Raw genomic sequence first — 21,401 nt, 5'->3', positions numbered from 1 at the left:
CTAAATATATCACTCAATAGACAACTGATTTTTTTGTTTGTATTGAAATGAAAGATATAGATTTCCTGAAACTGGGAGCGAATCTCCTCCACCCTGTTATCCCATTTTCTCTCTTGACCCTTCCTATCCCTTTAACCATTTAGTGTAACTACCCCATTTCCTTCCATTTCATACAAGGGAAGGGAGAATTCTCAAAATATTTAAATATCAAAGTTTTAAGTAGAAGTAAGACATCCAACATACTGAAAGAAATTTAAACCCAAAAGTGATATTAAGTCTAAAGTGTATCGTGTTTATAGCAAAGGGTGTTGGCAGAAGTAGGTCATTAAACGTTTCAATGTAATCAAACAGCACTGTAGTACAGGCAAGGGCGGATTATACACATAGTAAACAATCAGTCTTGTAACATCTTTCGTTTTTTTAAGTAAAATAATTTTTTCCCACTGCCACAGATGAACATTTACACTGAACATCCCCTTGCACAGCAGTACCTCTACCAGAAACAAGGACTCAGTCCACCTAGGACTGCACAAACGTGGTTTCATAGAACTAACAGAACAGAAATGTTAACTGACTTACAATCCAAATCTTCACATGATACTTTTGGAGGTCTGCCTGACTTCTAAACAACTGGGTTTAGAACACACTCATCTGTACCCTGATAATTAAAACTGTCCAAAAAATGGCAATAAATGTGAAATACAACATAGTTTTCCGCACTCAATGTTAGTCATCGATCCCAAAAGAGCTGCCATCTTGTACTTATCAATAAATCTCAGGCACCACAAGTCTACAAGACTCATTTGTGTTTAGGAAATGAAGAACAACTCCCTTGTATTAATTAAATAAAGAAAATTGCTCCCCACAATTTTCCAAACTGAACACTCCCATTTCACATCTTGCTTTGGTAGCTATCCCATACACCTGTAGGAAGTAGCTGTAACGTTTGACTTACACAAAAACAAAACAATATCCCTGCCCACCATCATATCTGGAGAGCTTGCAGTGCTAGCTTCTCGACCTTGCAAGAGCCACACTATTTAACACTGTCCAAAGTCAGCTGTTCTTTTACAGCATGGCACAACACTGGTGGGAATAAAGAAAAATAATGAGCCTCTTTGTGTTGCAGACATTGTCCATGAAGGTGCCGCAGGGGCCTTTGCTTGAAATGAAATAGCTTTATAGTGACATGCTTTAAGGCCTCTGAGTTTTTAGCATATGATCGGGTGAATTTGCACTAGGTTTTCCCCCGCCCTTTTGGTCACAATCACCCATCAACAACAGCTCTTGTTTCTATGTTGAGTGCAGTGGGATAACAAATTTGCAGCCGAAGGGTGAGTGATAGTTTATCCCCACTTCCTGAAAGACCTTCTGGGGTATTCCAATGTCACAGAGGTAAATACGCCCAGCTCGTTCACCCAGAGGAAGTGGCAGCCCCAAGGCAAGAGACCACTTGGCATCTATCCCCTGTTCTAGCTCGTTTACAGGTGGGTCGATGCTGAGCACGGGTGCCCGATTCCGACTGGCCCACTCCACTGCTGCCTTGTACCAGGGCTGATCATGCAGGAAGGCATTCTCGTGGCAGTCCAGGCAGTTGATCACCAAGTCCACTGGAAAATCCGGCAAATCTAAAAAACAAAGTAACAGTGGTGTTAAAGAGTATGATGGAAATAGATCGTGGGAATTCACCAATGCAATAACAGCCAGCCTTTACAGGCAGGGTCCACCTTCACTACGGCAGCTTGCTTGATGACACTTACTGAATTCTGCTGTGCATTGGTGCACTAGGTCTACCTGATTAGTTAGAGGGAGTCCAAGAGGACAAAAACAATTTAACAAAAACCTGCATCTATAGAGATAACGCAGATGTGAGGCTATCTTCTAGTTTATCAGTGCAAGCAATACAGATGTTATAAAATATATCCACACTTTTGAGTCCTTAGAAAATGCTGCTATAGCTAAGACCTCAACTGACCAAAACACTGTTCTATCAACGAGAGGAAAAACAATAGTTGTTGGAAGTAGAGAGCGACCGATAGGCTGTCACAGATAATTACATAGGTCTTTGGGCCCTCATGTTTTTAATAAAAAACACAAAAAAATAATCTGGGTGGGTATGGCATTTAATGTATGGGTAGCGTCATTAAATAAGGTAATCCATCCTGACTCATGCAAGTAAAAAAAGTGTGCGGTTTACTTTCCATCACTCTGCTGGAGGCGCTCTCATCATTGGAGTAGGAAATCAATTACTTCTTCTCTGAGGTTGAAAGAGATCTCCGCCAGCATGTCAAGTAATTGATTTCCTACTCCTATGATGAGAGCGCCTACCGAGTCTCCCAGAGACCTTCTATAGCTCTCTGAACACACTGCTCGCCCTGTGTCTTCTAGTTCTGTATGCCAAATCCTAATTTCAACACATCCAGCGCCACTCAGATGGCATAACTGCAATTATAGTTCACACAACACTGCCCTTGACAACCGCAAGACCCACTTATGTAATGCATTCCATAGTGTATGCAAAACGCTCCTATGCATAAATAAACTAACCATCACCAATATAAAGTAGCAAAATTGACACAGAAAGAACATTTAAAGTCTAATGCAGTTACACTGGTCTTTAAGGTGGTCTGTGATATGAGGAGTATATGTGGTGGTACGATTAGGCATGGGTTAAATTTAACTAGAATAAACTTTAATTGAAGTTGGTTTGAGATGAACACAACATTATGCATTGTAACATCAAACATCTGGACTGTCAAATATTTCATGATGATTTATGAAACATAACCATGTGCTTGGTGCTTTGGCGTCATAAAACCATAGCCTAGGCTGAACTCAGTTCTGTAATAAGACCGTGTTCCCGAATATCTGTCTGCAAACGTACGAGTGTTTCTTGTACTATTAGTACGGATAGCTTACAAATGCCAAGTAAATTTGAGAATAAACTCCGAGCTGCAATAGGTGCTTCTTGGTCTCTGTATGTAATACTCATATATAGCAGCTTTCATCTTCACATAATTTTAAGGGTATCCACATATTTATTCATTCTTTATCCTATTTAAACAGGCAAAACGGTCTTGATAAATAAATGTTTGTGTCAGGCAGGGAGATTCATTTCTGTTGCTCATCTCACAGCAGGTTTCCTTAAGGAGGCAGACCGGCTCAGTCAGGATGATCTCAGAACGCACAGTTTTCACGCTATTTATTTTTAGGAAAACAGATATCTCATTAAATCTATTCCACATAATATGTTAATGTTTGACATGTGTTCACAAACATTTTTATATGGTCAATTTCTGTCATACGTTTTTTATTGAGCTTTTATTCTATGCAAAAAGTCATTTTATTCAGACAAAGTTTACTAACTGGAAGTAAGTAAATAGGAAATTCTCTAGTATTTCCTCCAATGTTTTGTGTACTTTTGGCATATTTTTGCTACAAGTATCTTTCTGCATCGAATACATGTGCAGAATAGCAGCTCATGAATTCTAGTCACGACAATCATTCCACGCTTCTATTTCTAAGTGCTAAAAATCTGGAGGATAAAAGTGCAGTATGAAGTTATGAAACCAATCACATGAGAGTATGTAGCCACGTTTTCTTGCTATAAAATATTCATAATAACGTGTCTTAACATGGTAAGTTTGACAAATAACTCAATAACCGTACAGGCTGTACAGAGTACTGGAAAAGAAATGGCGGATTGGTAGGCATTTTTGAAGTGCCTTTTTATATACCAATTTTAAAACAATTGCAAACTCAACCTGTAAAGATCCTTCTCTGAGCTGTTCTCAACAGTCTCTGCACATTGGTTCAGAGGTCATATTTTTGTCCCCAAACATGTATCCTGGTGGAGAATACTCATATCAAGTTATTTATGAAATATTATGTTGTATATGTTGCTTGTCTTTGTTATTGCTCTTTTTTGTGTCTGCTCAACTGAATATTCTGGACCTTGTGAATCTCTCAAGGCACCAGACTGCATCCGGAACTCTTGCAATAGCTCCTACTGGTTGTGTCATTGACTTCCATTGCATTAACGAGTCGCATAATGGTGCCAGCCCTGTGTGCTTACATGAATTATTCAGTATAAACTCCGTACTCAAGAAGGTAGAGCACCCCTAACAGAACTAATAATTCTTTGTCAATGTGCAATCCCCAACTTGGGACCATATCAGTAGCCAAAAGTCCAGGTCACTAAATGGGGAGGCGGTGGGCAGTGAGCATTCTGAAGTTAGATAGAGTATCCATCAGAAAGAACGTTACCGAAGGCAAGCAACCTATTCTTCTGATGGATGCTTCCACATCAAAACACAGATTCCTCACCCCCTGAACGGATACAAAGGCATGCCCACAGCCGAGGAGGTGCCTTCTGAGTAGCGGGCTTTACACCATGAAATGCTGCAAGAGGAAATGAGGAAAATGATCTTCTCTGCAGACATATATCGATGCAAACTGTCCATGCGTGTGCAAGCAGCCAAAACAGCATCAACTTGCTTTGCCATTCTTAAGTGGCGGAGAAAAATCCTGTGGCAACTCCCTGAAGGGGCGCAAAAAAACGTGATGCAGGCCTTGATTGGCTCGAGATTAGACTATGGGAACATCCTATATCTAGGAGCCAATAAGGAGATCACGCGTCGACTACAGGTCGTCCAAAATGCGGCGGCAAGGATACTTCTCCATCACCCTGGGCGAACAAGTGTTTCTGAACATCTACGAAACCTCCACTGGCTCAAGATAGGCAATAGAGCTAAATTTAAAGCACTGTGTTACTTGTTCAGGGTAAACACTGGGGAAGCGCCTGCTTACTTATGTAAGCTGGTACATAAATACACACCCTCTCGAAACCTTCGATCACTGCATCAGGCAAAATTTGTTGTCCCTAGGTTTAAACGGGTACCATTGGGCGGACGCTCTTTTGCCTACCTGGCGCCAGTTCTGTGGAATTCGCTCCCGCTGAAACTGCGTCTAGAACCAAGCTACATCAAATACCGCAAAGGCATGGCTATTCAACCAATAAATTCCATTCCACCTGGTAAAATTCGGATCCAAGGTGCCGGGAAACCCTCAGGGTAGCTGTTGCGCCATATAAGTGTAATAAATAAATAAATCAATAAAATGCAGTAGTGCCTGGAGAAAATATGGATAGATGCCGATGTGGATCCCAGGCAAATGTTCAAAACAGGAAAACCCGGACCTAAAGCAGTAGTTTGGCTATTTCACTGGTGGAATGGGCCCGAAGGCTCACTGGAGGATACTTTTAAGCTGGGGCATAATGTAATTTGATGCAGAGGTGTTGCAAAGTCATCCTGTGCCCTGGGCACCACCATTTGTTTTGCTGACTGGTACTGGTGGTTACGGACTCGGACTGTCCCTGGGCTCTACCTAACCAGGGCTAGGGCTATGATGAAAACACACATAGAATACAGTGAAAACACCTACATACACAAGAGTACACCATGGGTGAGGGCACCCCTATGAATGACATGGCCTTCCCTATAAGGCCCTAGTACATAATAGGATAGGGAGAAGCAAAATTACCTTTAAGTCCCTAGCAGATAAGAGGACATGGCACTTGAGGCCAGCATCCCTTTCTGCACTTGCATGTGTGCACTGCTGAGGCCTTAGGTCAGCCCTGTCTTGCAGGACTGCTTTTAACATGTAACTACGCCCAAACTCTACTTTCGTGTTTAGGGCACTCAACACTTAATAAACTACAATATTCTGGCATATTAGGCCCACCAAGGGTCTCCCCTAGGTGTCCCAGAATGGGATCATCATCAGGACTGTACAATTATGACTATGCCTGGTAAGAACAATGGAGTGCCTGTATGAGGGAGGAACAAGAAAAGAGAAAAATATTTCGATTTTTAGAAAAAAAGAAGATTTCTAGTTTTTACATTGAAAGAGAAAGACAACAGCGTGCCGACCTTACATTTTCCTTCTGAGTCACAGTGAGTTTGGGCCAGTGACTAAGCTTAAACACATTTAATACACATTTTCATCGGAATCGCAGTGTTTGTTTTGGCCAGTGATAACGAGGTCAGTGGGATTGGGAATTCAACAGGTGGCAGTGGTGAGAGTAGTGAATAGTGAACGCCGAGTGCTCAGGCCGGACTTGCAGTGGAGTAAGGCTGGGTTGCACGGCGTGGCGGGGGGATGAAGGAACCGTAGGGGAGTGCTACATGCATTAAAAATGAACGGGTGGTAGATTAAACCCAGTTCGGATCAGTCACGGCGCCAACATTTACGTGGACATGACATGCATAAGGATATCAAAAAAGTGAGGATTAAAGCATTTACCACGAGGTGCGGATAAAACGTTCCTTAGGCGGGCGGAGTGCTTTCCAAGCAGAGCTTGTAAGTTTTAGGATGGATGGAACTAATAGCACCGTCCGAGTAGAGCCAATGCTCCTGGAGCTCAAAGCGTCAGGATAATTACCGACGTCTTGGATAGGCGCGCTGGAGCTGAGGGAAAAAAACCACATAATCAGGAAGGATGCAGTGAAGTGAGGGGTGAGCCAAGGGTAGAACGCTTAGAAATGCGGGTACATACCAACGTACTTTCTGTAAATGTTCAACGCGTCAGGATAGTTACCGACTTCCTTGGTAGGTGCGGTAGAGCTAAGGAAAAAAACGCGTAATCAGGAGGGAAACAGTGAAGTGAGGGGTGAGCCAAGGGTGGAACGCTTAAGGGCGCGGGTACATACCATTGTACTTTCTGTGAATGTACACAATAAATATTGTGCCCGGTGGAAAAGCGGTCCTTAAATAAGTTGAATCCGCTGTAAGGGAAGTATGAAAAAAGGCAATTAGAGGAGAACCGTGGGGTTGTCGCTCTGGGCAGTACGGCTGGGAGTGAGCTTAACTTACCGGCGGAACAGTGTCCATGTGTTGCTGACGACCTGATAGCCCGTGGTGTGCTGGCTACTGAGGGGGCCATGACAGTTAAGACCCGTGGGGATTGGGACCATGTGACCGGAAAAGGGCGGGGAGAGTGACGAGATGGAAGTGGTGCTCGGGGCGTCTCATTGCGGCGGCCATCTTAGAGTGGTAAAGGAGGCGAGCATACACATTGTAGTCGTGTGTTTCAATAGTGAAAATTGGTGACATGCAGTGCATCTTGGAGTGTAGTTGGAGCACAACATTATAATACGACATTTTTAACAAACAATGGGCCCTCTGCATTATTTGTATTTACATCCAGCAGGTGCGAGCTTAATCTTCAGAATTCCAGTTTGTGGACAGTTCATTGTATGATGGATTCACAACAGAGTTGTCCAATCTTCGCTTCTGTTCAGCCCAGTACGTATGGTATCAAATTGAATTATACTTTTTAATTCCTCTCTGTTCAGTAACTGCGCTAGGTTGCCACCTCTTTGCGGTAGTTTGACCACTTTGAGAATAGTCCATCTCAAATCATCTTCAGTATGATTGGCTTCGGAGTAATGTTCCACCAGAGGCGCATTGGGGGTCCGGCATCTGATGCGACTCCGGTGTTGACAAATTCGTGTCTTGGCCTTTTGGGTAGTCTGACCAACATACATTTTGGGGCACGGACAGAGGATTGCATAAATAACATTGTTACTATTACAATTAGTGAGGAATTTCATGGAAACAGTAGTGCCATTATGAGTGAAATCACGTGCTTCAATAGTATACTCACAAACATTGCAGGACCCACATTTTACGTGACCAATAACAGGTGGGAGGCCCCAATTTGATTCAATGGTTGATTTGGTGGAGGGGGAAGAGAGAGCAGCCCTGACCAAATGATCGCTTAGATTTTTGCTTTTGCGAAATGCAAATAGTGGCCTCTCTAGTCTGATGGTGCCTGCATTGATAGTAGGCCAATGTTTCAGGATGGATTTTCTTATTCTGTTAGACACTGGGGAGAAAGTGGTAACACATGCTATTCTTTCATTTTGTTCACGGATTTTAGGAGTCAATAACACCTCTCGTGGGCAGTACCAAGCCCTTTTGGTTGCATTTTTGACCAGTCTGCGCGGGTAGCCGCGATTTTTGAGTTTGTTCGCCAAGACGGTTGCTTCTTTGAAATGGTCTACTTTTGAGGAACAGTTCCGTCTGATCCTTAAAAATTGGGAGTATGGGAGGGAATCTTTGAGTGCCCTTGGGTGATTGCTCTGGTAGCTCAGGAGCGTATTGCGTTCCGTGGGCTTTCTGTATAGCCGTGTGAGAAGTTCTCCTTCACTATTGTAAATTGTGAGATCTAAAAAATGAATTTGCGCTTTGTTATGAGTAAGGGTAAATTTGAGGTTGGCACAGTTATTGTTTAACCAATGCAAGAATTGTTGAAGCGACGCTATGTCCAGGTTCCAGATCAAAAAAATGTCGTCGATATAGCGTCGCCACAATTTAATTCCTTGACAGAAAGGGTTCTCTTCGGTAAGGATTGCGCCAGTCTCCAGGGCATCCATGAAAAGAATAGCCAGGTTGGGGGCAAAAATAGCCCCCATGGAAGTCCCTTTGATCCGTTGGTAATATACATTATCAAAGATGAAAAAGTTTCACGTGACAGAATAGTAGACCATTTGTTATTAGCAATTATATTTCTTTCCATTTTTTGCTTCCAAATGTAATTCAATGTGCAAATAAGAATACATGTTGCAAAGTGTGCACTGAATCACATGATGCTTTAGGTAACTCCAGATTCAGAGTTGTACAAATAACCAATGTTTCTAAACTAAGTATCAAGGGAACATTATAAAATCCATTGGTTTCCTTCAGGCCCATTTTTAATTCATTACATTTTACCTTATAAACGGATGTCTAGAAGGTAAACAATTAAATATTATTATAAGCAGCAGCTTATCTGTTTGCGCTGGGTATTGCCTGTTTATGAACAACCAACAAACAGTATATATTCCTGAACCCAGAAGGGTACCACAAACATAATAGTATATTACGTGTTGTAAATATGCTATCAGAGCAAAAATGTACAGACTAAAACATGGATACGTATCGCGCTTTTTGTCCTAAATATTGTAATTTTTTTAGTTCAATAATTTGTTTTTTGTGAAAACCATGAGTGTTCTACATAATTGACTACTCATTTTCACACCTATTTCCACCAAAAACTGAAAGGAGATAAACCACAAAACGTAGGGAAAAGGAGCTACCAATTTAAAAATAGATTTTTTTTAACATCTTGTTTTACAACTATGGTTGTTCCTGAAAGCTGTGAATGTGGTAATCTTAGCACAGCAAACCATCAGTTAATGGCATTTCTAGAAAATAAAATGTATGCTTTCTTCAGTTCTGCCAAGTATTACGCATCAGACTAATGCATTTCAGTGTGGTGATCCACATCACCGTATTGAAATGGGAGGTCAAGCACTATGCGAAGCACCTCAGCTGTTAAGACAAGCCATTTATAGGACTGCCTAAATAAAACTGTGGAGTGTCAGCGCACACCATGGCATGCGTGTGCTGCTCCGCAGGATTGGGGCTCGCTCTGCTGAGAGCCTGCAGTGCTTATGCTACAATGTAGCATGAGGCACCGCGGGGACAGACTGGACATCACGTCCAGCTGCTCTAATTAACTTGTGGGAGGCGGGCATTGCAGCAATTCAATCATGCGGGCGCCAGCAAAGCTGCCTCCTCCATGTAGCGCAGCTGTCTCAGTCCGAGGAGCAGCTGCAGTAAATTTGACTACTGGCAGCGGTAAATTCAATTGCTGAGAGAGAGGGACTGGCTGGGAAACGCTGGGCTCTGTTCTCCAGGAGCTGCGGCTTACTCTCTGCAATATCAAGACCTGATCACGAAAAGGCACTCATGTTACACTTTGGTCTTGTGCCTCTTAAGACCACTCTTGTGTCCCTTAAGACCACCAAGACAAAGTCAGCTGCCTGGCAAGTAAATAGGAATGCGTCTACTGCAAATCGGAATCATTTTTTTCACTGGCACATTAAAACTACATGTCTTGTCTCAGAGTACTTTATGGGTCAGGTTTGTTACAAGTGTTCTCCGGCACTGAAATGAGGAGCCGGGTTGTCCTTGCTACTGGAATGCAGTGGGCTGATATAATACTTTAGAGGTTTGTGGAAGAAAAATGTATTTAATTTTAGAAAAAATTAGGCAAATGCGAGTCAGACACTCAAGTTTTGTGTCAGCTGAAGCTGCATGAGTTGCAGAGAGATGGAGAAAGGGGGATACTGGGGTAGTAAAGAGAGTGGGTAGAAAGAAATGTATGGAAAGAAGAGAGAAAGGCAAGTAGAAGAAAGAAAGGCAAGTAGAAGGAAGTGGCATAGAAGAGGAGATGGTGAAAGGAAACTGGTAATTAAAGAAAGGTGAGAGAAAGCAGACTTGGGAACCTAAAAAGACCAGATGGATTAGTTACTTACCTGTAATCCTAGTTCTCTTCCAGCGGTATACTCATTAAAGTCATAAGCACTGAATTATCTCCGCCCATGAGCGGGAACCCGGAACACAAACAATATACATATATATGTGTAAATATATCAAAAAGTACATAGTACTAAACTAATTAATTATACACATATACATGTATAATAACCATAATATGCAGCCTAACATATATACATAGGCTAATAAAGCCAAACTTACACACGTTCTGAAGCATGAAAATATGCTGTATATAAATGCAATAAACAGGCATGAGCTAAAATGTATTTCATAGCCATGAAAACCTTTTTATTTTCATCAAAGAACCCGTTGTAAACAGTTATTAGCCTAAAAGGCTGCATATGAAAAAATGTCTGTGTACAGAAAATCAGACTGGCACCCTGCCTTTAAGGCCCCAGAGAATCTGCACACTTTGCCTTTAAGGCCTCCAGGAGAACTCTGTTCCCATCATGCACCACAGGTGACAGTTAGGTCAGTTCTTTTGTACGGTACAGTAAACTTTAGCAGGAATCTGCACTTAAAAACTTCATAATACATATTGAAAAAACCTCAATGCTACTGCTCGCCCGGGGAGGCGGGAGGGTGCTTATGACTTTAATGAGTATACCCCTGGAAGAGAACTAGGATTACAGGTAAGTAACTAATCCTTCTCTTCCAGGGGATACTCATTAATAGTCATAAGCACTGAATAGAGTAGCAAGCTCATACCCACCAGAAGCGGGCGAACAGATAAATGCATAGCCACACTTTTAAACCATAGTGTTTAGCTAGAATTAGCAAACAAATTTCTGAGGGATGCTTGTCCTACTTGTGCATCAACCTGCTCATCAGAATCTAGACAGTAATGGCGTGTAAACGTATGCACTGAACGCCAAGTAGCTGCTTTACATATCTCTGACATAGCCACATTCCTAAGGAGAGCTGTGGTAGAAGCTTTCCCCCTCGTAGAATGCGCCCTCGGTCTACCTGATAAAGACTTGTGGGCTAGCTGATAAGCCAGTAGGATACATGACACTATCCATCTAGAAATGGATCTCTTGGACGCTGCCAAACCAGTATTCGTAGGACCATAGTTCACAAACAGACGGTCCGTGTGCCTCAAAGACATTGTTTTATCTAAGTAAAAATTTCAAAACCCTTTTCAGATCTAACGAATGTAGAGCCCGTTCAGAAGGACTCGAGGGGTTCGGAAAAAAAGTAGGCAATGTTATGGTTTGATTAATATGAAAATCCGACACCACCTTGGGCAGGAAAGCAGGATGAGTTCTGAGCACCACTCTGTTTCCACGAAAAATAGTGTACGGTTCATTACAACACAGAGCCTGGATTTCGCTCACCCTACGAGCAGAAGTGATGGCCACCAGAAACGCTACTTTCCAAGATAAGTGTTGTAACAACGCTTTATGTATGGGTTCAAAAGGGGAACCCATTAACTTGGTCAACACCACATTAAGCTCCCAAGGTGGAGAAGGAGACCTGACTGGAGGATACACCTTCCTTAAACCTTCCAGAAAATCCTTCACCACAGGCATCCGAAAGAAAGATATCTGTCTTGGCGATTTTCTATAAGCAGTTATTGCAGCAAGATGGACTTTGATGGAACTAAACTGCAAACCAGATTCAGCAAGGTAAAGTAGATAAGGTAACATCACCTGTTCTTGACCACGAATAGGGTCAAGACCCTTACTCTGACACCACAGGTAAAAGCGTTTCCACTTAAATCCGTAGGATTGCCTTGTAGAAGGTCGCTTTGCCTCCTTAAGGATGTTCATACACTCCGGATTCAGCTGCAAGTGCCCGTACTGGATGACTTCAGGAGCCGTGCTGCCAAGCCCAGGGAGGGCAGATTGGGATGAAACAATCGCCCCTCCTGTTTGGACAGAAGATCCGGGCGACAAGGCAATCTCCTGAATGGCACTTCTGACAACTGGAGGAGATCTGGGAACCACCACTGGCGTGGCCACTCTGGGCAAATCAGTATCATTCTGGAGTCGGTCCTGTACATCCGGTTGATCACTGCCGGTATCAACGGTGTCGGTGGAAAGGCGTACAGCAAGTTTTGACACCAGTCTATCAAAAGGCCATTCCCTCGAGACCCTTTCTGGGAGAACCTGGACGCGAAGACGGGGCATTTTGTGTTTGCCGCGTCTGCGAACAGATCGATGTCTGGTGTTCCCCAAGCCTGGAAAATGCTTTGCGCGACGTCCTCGTTGAGAACCCAGTCGTGCGCTTCGACGAAGTCTCTGCTGAGGTCGTCCGCCTGTGAGTTGAGACTCCCTGGCAGGTGAACCGCTGTTATTGACAGGTCTCGTGCTAGCAACCAATGCCAAATGGTCTGGGCTTCTATGGACAGAGTCCTGGAACCCCCCTGCTTGTTTAAGTAATACATTGTAGTTGTATTGTCTGTTTGCACCAGGAGAGACAGAGTCTGTAGAGATGGAGCCAGGGACTTGAGAGCAAGATGGACCGCTCTGAGTTCGAGTAGATTGATGTGATATCCTTTCTCGAAGTCTGACCATAGCCCATGTGCGCCTCCCAACCTTGGAGAGAGGCGTCTGTGATCAGAGTCTGCGTTGGTGGGACCTGATGAAAAGGAACTCCCTTCATCAAGTGTGTCTTCTTCATCCACCACCGGATGGAATCTCTTGCAGACTGTTGGAGATGATTTCGATCCTCCCAGCATCCCGTCCTCTGCTTCCACTGATCTTCCAGACACTGTTGTAGAGGACGCATATGCAAACGTGCGTTTGGAACGATGAAGATGCACGATGCCATGGACCCCAGGAGAGAGGACACTTGCCGAACTGTCGGACGTGCAGACTGAAGGAGAAGAATACACTTCGCCTTGATGGATAACCACCTCTCCTCCGAAGGACACACGTTTTCTATTTCCGTGTCCAGTTGAGCACCCAGGTAGTGGATCTTCTGGGTGGGGTTCATTATGGACTTCTTGTAATTGACTTGAAGACCCAACTTGCACATGAGTTGGAGGCATATCGATAGATGTTCTTCCAGTAGAGATGGGGATGAACTCTTCAGAAGCCAGTCGTCTAAGTACGGATATATGAAAATCCGTCTCTTTCGAAGACAAGCCGCAACTACCGCCATACATTTGGAAAATGTTCTGGGAGCTGATCTCAAGCCGAATGGGAGTACTGCGTACTGATAGTGATGAGCAGCTACTTGAAAACTGAGAAACTTGCGATGTTTTCTGGATACCGGAATATGAAAATAAGCATCCTTCAGATCGATGGAGCACATCCAATCCCCCTGATGTAACTGGGGGAAGATCTGATGAAGAGCCAGCATTCGAAACCTCTCCTTTCGAATGAATTTGTTCAACCGTCTCAAATCCAGAATGGGTCTGAACTCCGTAGTTGGACCTTTTTTCTTTACGAGAAAAAAATCGAGAGTATAGGCCTTGACATCTCTGCTGAGATGGTACTAGTTCTATGGCCTTCTTCTTCAGAAGGATGTTCGCTTCCTGTTGTAAACGCTTTACATTCTACTGTAACCTCTTTAGAGGACGCATGACAGGGGGTGGCTTCTTGAATCTCAAAAGGTACCCGTTCTGAATGGTACCCAGCACCCATCTGTCCTTTGTGATCTGTTTCTACTCGTCCAGAAAACCCACAATACTTCCTCCAACCTGAGTGGCACACGGTTGTGGAGGAAGCCTCCGTTCATTGTTTTTGAGGCTGTTTGGTAGCGGATGACTGCTGCCTATTTCCATTGCCTCTGCCTCGCCCAGGTCGCCGCTGTTGGAATTGCGACCTCTTGATTCTGGCCTTAGTTTTGCGAGGACCATTTCGTCTGTTGGCTCCTCTGCTGGAAAGATCTCTTGTCAAAGGGACGAAAATTACCCCGATGTTTAAATTCTTTTTTCTTTTCAAGACCTACGGCCTAAAGAGTGTCCAACTCCACTTTCATCTTGGACATCTCATCGTCAGCGTGAGATCCAAACAGAGTCGAACCATTAAATGGTAAATTCACTATTTTCCTCTGGGCCTCAGGCTTTAGCCCAGTAAGGCGAAGCCAAGCTGAACGCCTAGCACAAACACCATGTGCATAGCCATGCGCTGACAAATCCGCCGAATCAGCAGCCGCGCTAATGCTCTGGTTAGCCACCAGTCGCCTTCTTCCACAATTTCCAGGAAATCCTTTTAATCTTCCTTAGTGAGTTTATCCGCAAACCGAGCCACTGAGTCCCAGAGCAGACGATCATAGCGGCCCAGTAAGGCTGACGCACTGGCCACTCTCATGACTGACGCCGAGGTGTTACACATTCTTCGCCCCAAGGAATCCATACTCTTGCTATCCTTTTCAGGTGGAGCAGAAGAGGTAGATGCTGCAGCATGCGCTTTTCTGACTGCCGCTACAATAAGTGAGTCTGGAGGTGGGTCAGAGCGCAAAAATAGTGGATCTTCTTCTGGAGCCTTGTACTTTTTTGCAATCCTAGAAGGACCTGAACCCACCGTGGCCGGAGTTAAAAAAGTTCTCATTGCTGGTTCTATCAAACCGGGCACTAACGGCAGAAGAGGCCTGCCAGTCGTCTTGTGATGCAGGGTTTCAAAGATGACTGACGTTGCCACTTGGGGAACTGCCATCTTGATGTTGAATTTATTCGCCCCACGACATAGCACATCATTAAATGTGCTCAAATCATCTACAGGAGACACTCTGGAAGGCGGAGTAGATGATATAGTGGGAGAATAGTCTCTATATGAAGACCTTGAAGAAGAGGAAGATGACGTAGAAGATGGTGAAGGGGTTCTACGCCGTCTCTGAGGAGTTGCCGATGGCTGCCTCCTACGCTCCCTTGAACGTGATCTCTCTCTCACTGGGGATTTCGAACGTGATCTTCTAAGCAGCTCCGTCTGAGGGACCAGAGCCCTCATCCCTATCAGTCCTGCATCTGGACGCATCTTCCAATGTCTCAGGCTTTCCAACCACCTCGGTGACATGTTAAGAGGCCGTTCCGCACGCTCAGGTGAAGCCTCAGGTGAAACCTGCACAATATGCAGCCCTGCCGAAGACTTGGAGGCTCTGGAGACTACACTGTGCTCAGAGTTCAATGAGCCAGATGGAGTCCGTTGTCTGGGCACCAATTGTCTGTCATCTGACACCTGCCCTGAAGTTGAGCCAGAATGTGCCACCACAGAGGAGTCCTGATGCACTGTCTCTTGACCCGCCACAGACCTGTCGTCTTGCTGACCCTGCGGTGAAGACGTCACTACAAGCTGTGGGCTTATTTCTGACCTCGACAAAGACCTAAGTGAGGTCCGAGAGGCTGGTCTTGATAGTCTCGAAACCAACCTTTCATCAGGTGGGGGAGACCTAGACTCTGACACTCCATGCTTCGAGCCCGAAGCAAGCTTCGACGTCGACCTACGTCGCGATGGAGACCTCGACCTTCTCTTTTTAGGTCTCGACGTCGAATTCTTCGACGACTATCTTCCTCTCGACGTCGACCTTTTCCTCGACGACTACGTACGTCTCTCCTACGACGTCGATCGATGACTCCCTCTCGACGTCGACACTGGATCCTTCGACGTCTGACGCCTCTCTTCCCTCGATGTCAATCTCTTACGATCCTTCGACGTCGAACCTTGTGCCCCCGACGTCGTCCTTACTGCAATCGACACCAGATGTCTCGTTGTCGAAAAAGATTTTGACGGCGACTGTCGAGACGCTGAACCGTGCCTCACCGGCGAAGTCCTCGACGTCGATGGAGCCCTCTTCGACGCCGACATTGCTGACGGCGATCTGGATCTCGACGTCGAGCGCACCTTTTTTGACGGCGACGCTCCCTGGAGTCGATTTTTCTTAGTTCTACCTTCAGGAGAAGCTGTTCTTCGACGTTTAGGTTGAGAAGATGGCTTAGCAGATGATAACAAGCTCTTGGAGCCCTTCTCACCACGGCTTTCTCTCTCCAGAAGGCCCAGCAATCTCATTTTCTCCCTTTCTCTTAAAGTCCTACTAGAAAGGTTGAGGCAGTGATAACACTCTTCCACCTTATGAGAAGCTGGAAGACACACCACACAAACAGAGTGTGGATCCGTTTTTGACATCTTCTTCCCACAGGAAGGACATTTGTAAAATAAAGGTGGCATTCTGACTAAAAAATCACCAACTGTTTAGTCAGAAAATGGTATTAAACCACCACCAGAGTAGTATATTGTCAAAAAGACAAGAAAAAACCAACTTCTGACAGAAAAACTGCAAAAATTAGCAGAGCTCAAGTTCCAGGTTCCTCACAGAACAAGCCGGAAAAAAGAACTGACCTAAATGTCACCTGTTGTGCATGATGGGAACAGAGTTCTCCTGGAGGCCTTAAAGGCAAAGTGTGCAGATTCTCTGGGGCCTTAAAGGCAGGGTGCCAGTCTGATTTTCTGTACACAGACATTTTTTCATATGCAGTCTTTTAGGCTAATAACGGTTTACAACAGGTTCTTTGATGAAAATAAAAGGTTTTCATGGTTATGAAATGCATTTTGGAGAAGTGTGGCTCACCGGTTAGAGGAGGCAGACCCGGACGCAGAGGTCAGACTTGGGACCAGGGTTCAATTCCCGACGCGGCAGGGTCTTGAGCTAAAAAAAAAAATGTCCACGGACTCGATAATTCTCACCTCGGTGCCTACTCGAATCATGGGTTCACACTCTGCAACTCTGGGCAATAGCTTGCTTAGTCTCCACAACGGCCCCACCGCGATGGGATGCCTGGCTTTCACCTTGGGGATGCCCAGTAGAGGTATTCTCGCAGGGAAAAGGCAGGACGGGTTCCCAAAGCAAGCGCCTTGAGACCTTACGGTGAAAGGCGCTATATAAGAATGTATGATTTACGATTGTTATTTATTTTAGGCTCATGCCTGTTTATTGCATTTATATACAGCATATTTTCATGCTTCAGTACGTGTGTAAGTTTGGCTTTATTAGCCTATGTATATATGTTAGGCTGCATATTATGGTTATTATACATGTATATGTGTACAATTAGTTTAGTACTATGTACTTTTTTTTTTTTGTAAAACCTTTATTTGTACAGAAAGGATATACAAGGCTGGGCCTACAACCGATCTGGCCGGCCACGACATGTTAAAGCAGTCAAAAATTCCAAAATAATAGTCACAGAATCAGAGTAAAATTGTACATTCAACATAGTCGCTAAAAGAGAGGGGAAAGTATGAGGATCTACACGGCCAGCAATCAGGAGTAATATAGGTTAATTTTATAATATAACGATCAGCGAGAACAAAACAATATCCGGACACCCCGCACAAATCATTAACAGCCAAAGGATAAAGGGCAGCAATGTAGAAACAGCAGTACTATACATATCGGTAGAAGGACAGACGTAGGAAGCACAAATCAATATGCAATCAATAATAACTTGGCTTACCCACCACCCAATAGCACTTGGATACAGAACAGGGGGGCCGGAATAGTAATATCATTAAAACTAGCCTGCCATACTAACCTGGGGAGAAAAAGAAAAGGGGAGGGGAGGAAGAGGGAAAAGGAAAGAAAAAAAAGGAAAGAAAACACAGATTAAAAGAAGAGGAATGCCGCGTCGGAACAAGCTCCCCATAGCAAGGAACACACATAGGAACAGGGGAATTGCAACGATGAGGGCATGGGAGTCGCATCGGAAGCAGCAGAACATTAAGAAGAGGAACAGCGACGTCACATATCCCACCCAATCATACCACGGGAGGCAAAGGATAGACGCGGCACCCCCATAAAGATATACAAAAGGGCCATAGAACTGAAGAAAATAAAACAACAAAAAAGACCCAACCCACCCATCCCACCCAGCACCCCTGCAGAAGGCTACGGCCTATCCTCCAAACAGCGCGCCTGTCGCCCTAAACCAGAACCCGAAATATAGTGGAGATAAGAGAGAAAAGAAGCAGAAGACAAAAAAAGATACGGAAACAAAATAATAATTAGGAGGGAGGAGCATGAGATCAAAAATAAATACGGTCGGCTACAGCCCTCCACCCAACCATACACTACAGTACATGTATACCAGAACGATATAGACTCGAGCACAATAAAACTTTCAGAGAGGTTTCTCATAGCACTATGAATATGGGCAACTCCGCCATGAATTCGTATACCAATAATCTTTCGGGGGCCATGCATCTCACCCCAATCCCTTCTTCACTGCATTTACCACCCACCAAATAACAGCCTGAAGCGTGCAATACGATGCGAGGCAAGCACACAAATGAAAAAGAGTACGATACAGATGCTGGTCAGAAAGGTCAATGAAAAAGCAAGTGAATAAAAATTCAAGTAAGCAATCCAAATATATCAGCAACAGCAACAATAAAAAACAGGAGTGCAGTCTCGCCGTTCGAAAAGGCGGGAGTATACTGGCAAAATAGAAACAAGACCTCATCAAGGTAAAAACAAGCAGCAGTCCGCAATCTTTCTCGGGCGCACGGGGATGATCGGGCCCTCGCACAGTGTCTAAGTCTCCAGTTTCCGAACATCGAACAGGAGATTCTGAAGCCGCCGATGTACAAATCCGTTGGTGGATAGCAGCACCATATTTCGGAGCCATCGAGGGGGGTGAGGCAATGGTATCACCGAGGCAAGAGGGGACCTTGAAGGAGCGTTCACCCAAGATGGCGGTGGATCGGGACAAGTCCTCAGAAGCACCGGGGGCCAAGGTCGCGTGTAAAGATCTCAAGGCAGCAAGAACGTCGCCGATCGTAGGCTCACGTCCACATGGCCATATTTCCGCGCAATCTAGCAACCGGAGATCGCCATCAGGAGGAAATCCACAGCTCCAAACTGCGGCAGCCATTTTGCAAATTCAACCCCTTCTTCACTCTCCGCCACCCCCGGAGCAGTCCACAAACGTAGGCCTTTACAGAAGTCTGGGGGGGTCCCGGCAATGACCACCGCGGTGCAGAAAAGAGAGCCCCACCAAGCGGAAGGTCGCCTATGCTCGAGCCGGCGCTCCTCAAAAGTATAGCTCGAGCACGAGGGTCCAGGGTCGATGGACGGAGCGGCGGCGGGGAAACCCCTTTACACGGTTAGCCCATGGAGCACCGCGCCCCGCACCAGCCTCACGGCCGTCAAGGCAGGCCCGGTTCAGGATCACCGGGGATTTCTCACAGTGGCTCTCTCTCGTGGTGCAGTCTCTCGGCCGGGGCCAACAGTCACCACAACGCCAGGCCGGATCTAATAGGCAAAGCCCCAGTCTCAGCTTCACAAAGGCCCCGGTCTCCGCGAGAGGGCACAACTCCGGATCCACCGCAAGTCGGAGCCTCCAGGTCGGACGGTGAGTGGGAGCGAAGTATTGCGTTTCTATTTCTTCGAAAATGTATCGTCTCTGGGCAGGATATGTAGCAGGATATGTGAGTCAGGCCAGAGGGCTGATGGAGCCGAGCTACAAGGCGACCATTTCGCTCGCGAGCTTGGCTCCTCCCCCAGTACTATGTACTTTTTGATATATTTACACATATATATGTATATTGTTTATGTGTTCCGGGTTCCCGCTCATGGGCGGAGATAATTCAGTGCTTATGACTATTAATGAGTATCCCCTGGAAGAGAAGTAAAAATTATTAAGAAGAGCAGAGGGGAAGAATATTAACAAAAAAATAAGAGAGAGAAAGGAAAGAGAAAAGGATGCGCCAGGATTGATGGAAGCCAGTGTTTTATTCCAGTTTTCAATCTATGATGCCAGTTCTGCCCGAAAAACCAGTGATAAATAAGCGGAGAATGGAACCTTCCTCCCACTGTGAATAATTATCTTTTATGAATGTTACCAAATTATCATATATTGCTTTCGTAGAGCTGCTGCCTGACTGAGATTGTTCTCTCTTACAGCGGCATCCTCTGAAGAGAAAGGAACAGGCCTCTCCTGCACCACTAACAGACACCACCAGTGAGCATTTCAGAACGTTCTTTCTTTGATGTCATCTGCTTGGATGTGGATACCTATTGTGACATCTTTCACTAGAAGGCACTTCAATGAATAGTCTTGGGTAACACACGCAGAATGATTCAGACAATCTCAATGCGCAAAGCGGTGTAATGTCTGATATTTATATGTTACTCCCGTCTTCACAGCTTGATTTTTGCTCCCCAGAAAGTGCCTCTCAGTCGTTGAAATGTCACTCAATTACACTGAAATTATGAAAATGTCAGGAATCTGAAACCTTGGCAGCTATGTTTCTTGCACAGCACTTTTTGTTTTTTAATGGAAAAAGAAATGTCTTTATTTTAGTTATTTTATAGGTTCCCTCCAAGGGAATTAAATCAAAAAATCCTGGATACTTTCAGAGTCCTCACCATGTGGGGGAAAATGAGGCACATTTGATATCGACACCTTTTGGGGAAATATTGCTGTAAAGACTTCGGCACGTAGTGGTCAAAACCAAAAAAAGGGAGGGGGGATTGGGTTAGCATAGGGGTGGAAAAGCCTCGGCTACAGGATAAAGATTAGTCTTTGCTGCATGTTCATGCACATCGCATTGGCACCTTTCACCAGAGCCACGTTTGTGAATTAGATAGCGTAACCTTGAATGAAGAGTAGTTTGGTTCTGCATAACACCACCAGAAGGTGCTGCAGGATTTAAAAATAAAACACAATGAATAGCAGTGCAAACAGATGAACCAGTTATGTCGACCGTTGCTTTCACCCTCGCTGGGTTGTTGTGGGTCAGCATCGTTTTCCAAGTGAACCATCAATTGTGAACCGTTAGGGTGGGATAGATTTGGGACCTTACAGGTCTTAATCCGACATATTTCGCGCAGGCATCAATGATGACAATCAGATGGCATCGGGAGTCTCAACTGATACCCCATGAGGTGCCTTTTTAGAGCAGTTCTGGCGCTCATACGTCGTTGTCCGCAAAAACGGCAATCTTTTTAGTGACAGTTAAATAACCTATTTACCAAAGGCAAAGAGTATTTTTCACTGGAATTAAACTTAAAACATTGATCTATAATTAAATATATGTTTCCATCATCACCATAATACTCTTTATTTCGGT

General features: G+C 44.7%; 1 protein-coding gene across 1 annotated transcript in view; it reads right to left on the bottom strand.

The window, feature by feature from the left end:
• Nucleotides 1–271: 271 nt before the first annotated feature.
• The window catches only part of EDC3 (enhancer of mRNA decapping 3), a 316,498-nt gene continuing 295,368 nt past the window's right edge, over nucleotides 272–21,401 (bottom strand). Inside the window, exon 7 of the mRNA XM_078685138.1 lies at nucleotides 272–1,628. Coding sequence (XP_078541264.1) covers nucleotides 1,294–1,628 — 335 coding nt within the window. The 3' untranslated portion in view covers nucleotides 272–1,293. The remainder of the gene's footprint in view (nucleotides 1,629–21,401) is intronic.

The sequence above is a fragment of the Lissotriton helveticus genome, chromosome 3_2, assembly GCF_964261635.1.
Source record: "Lissotriton helveticus chromosome 3_2, aLisHel1.1, whole genome shotgun sequence".
NCBI lineage: Eukaryota > Metazoa > Chordata > Amphibia > Caudata > Salamandridae > Lissotriton > Lissotriton helveticus.
The sequence above is the reverse complement of the archived record's forward strand: the minus strand, read 5'-3'. Positions and strand labels throughout refer to the sequence as shown.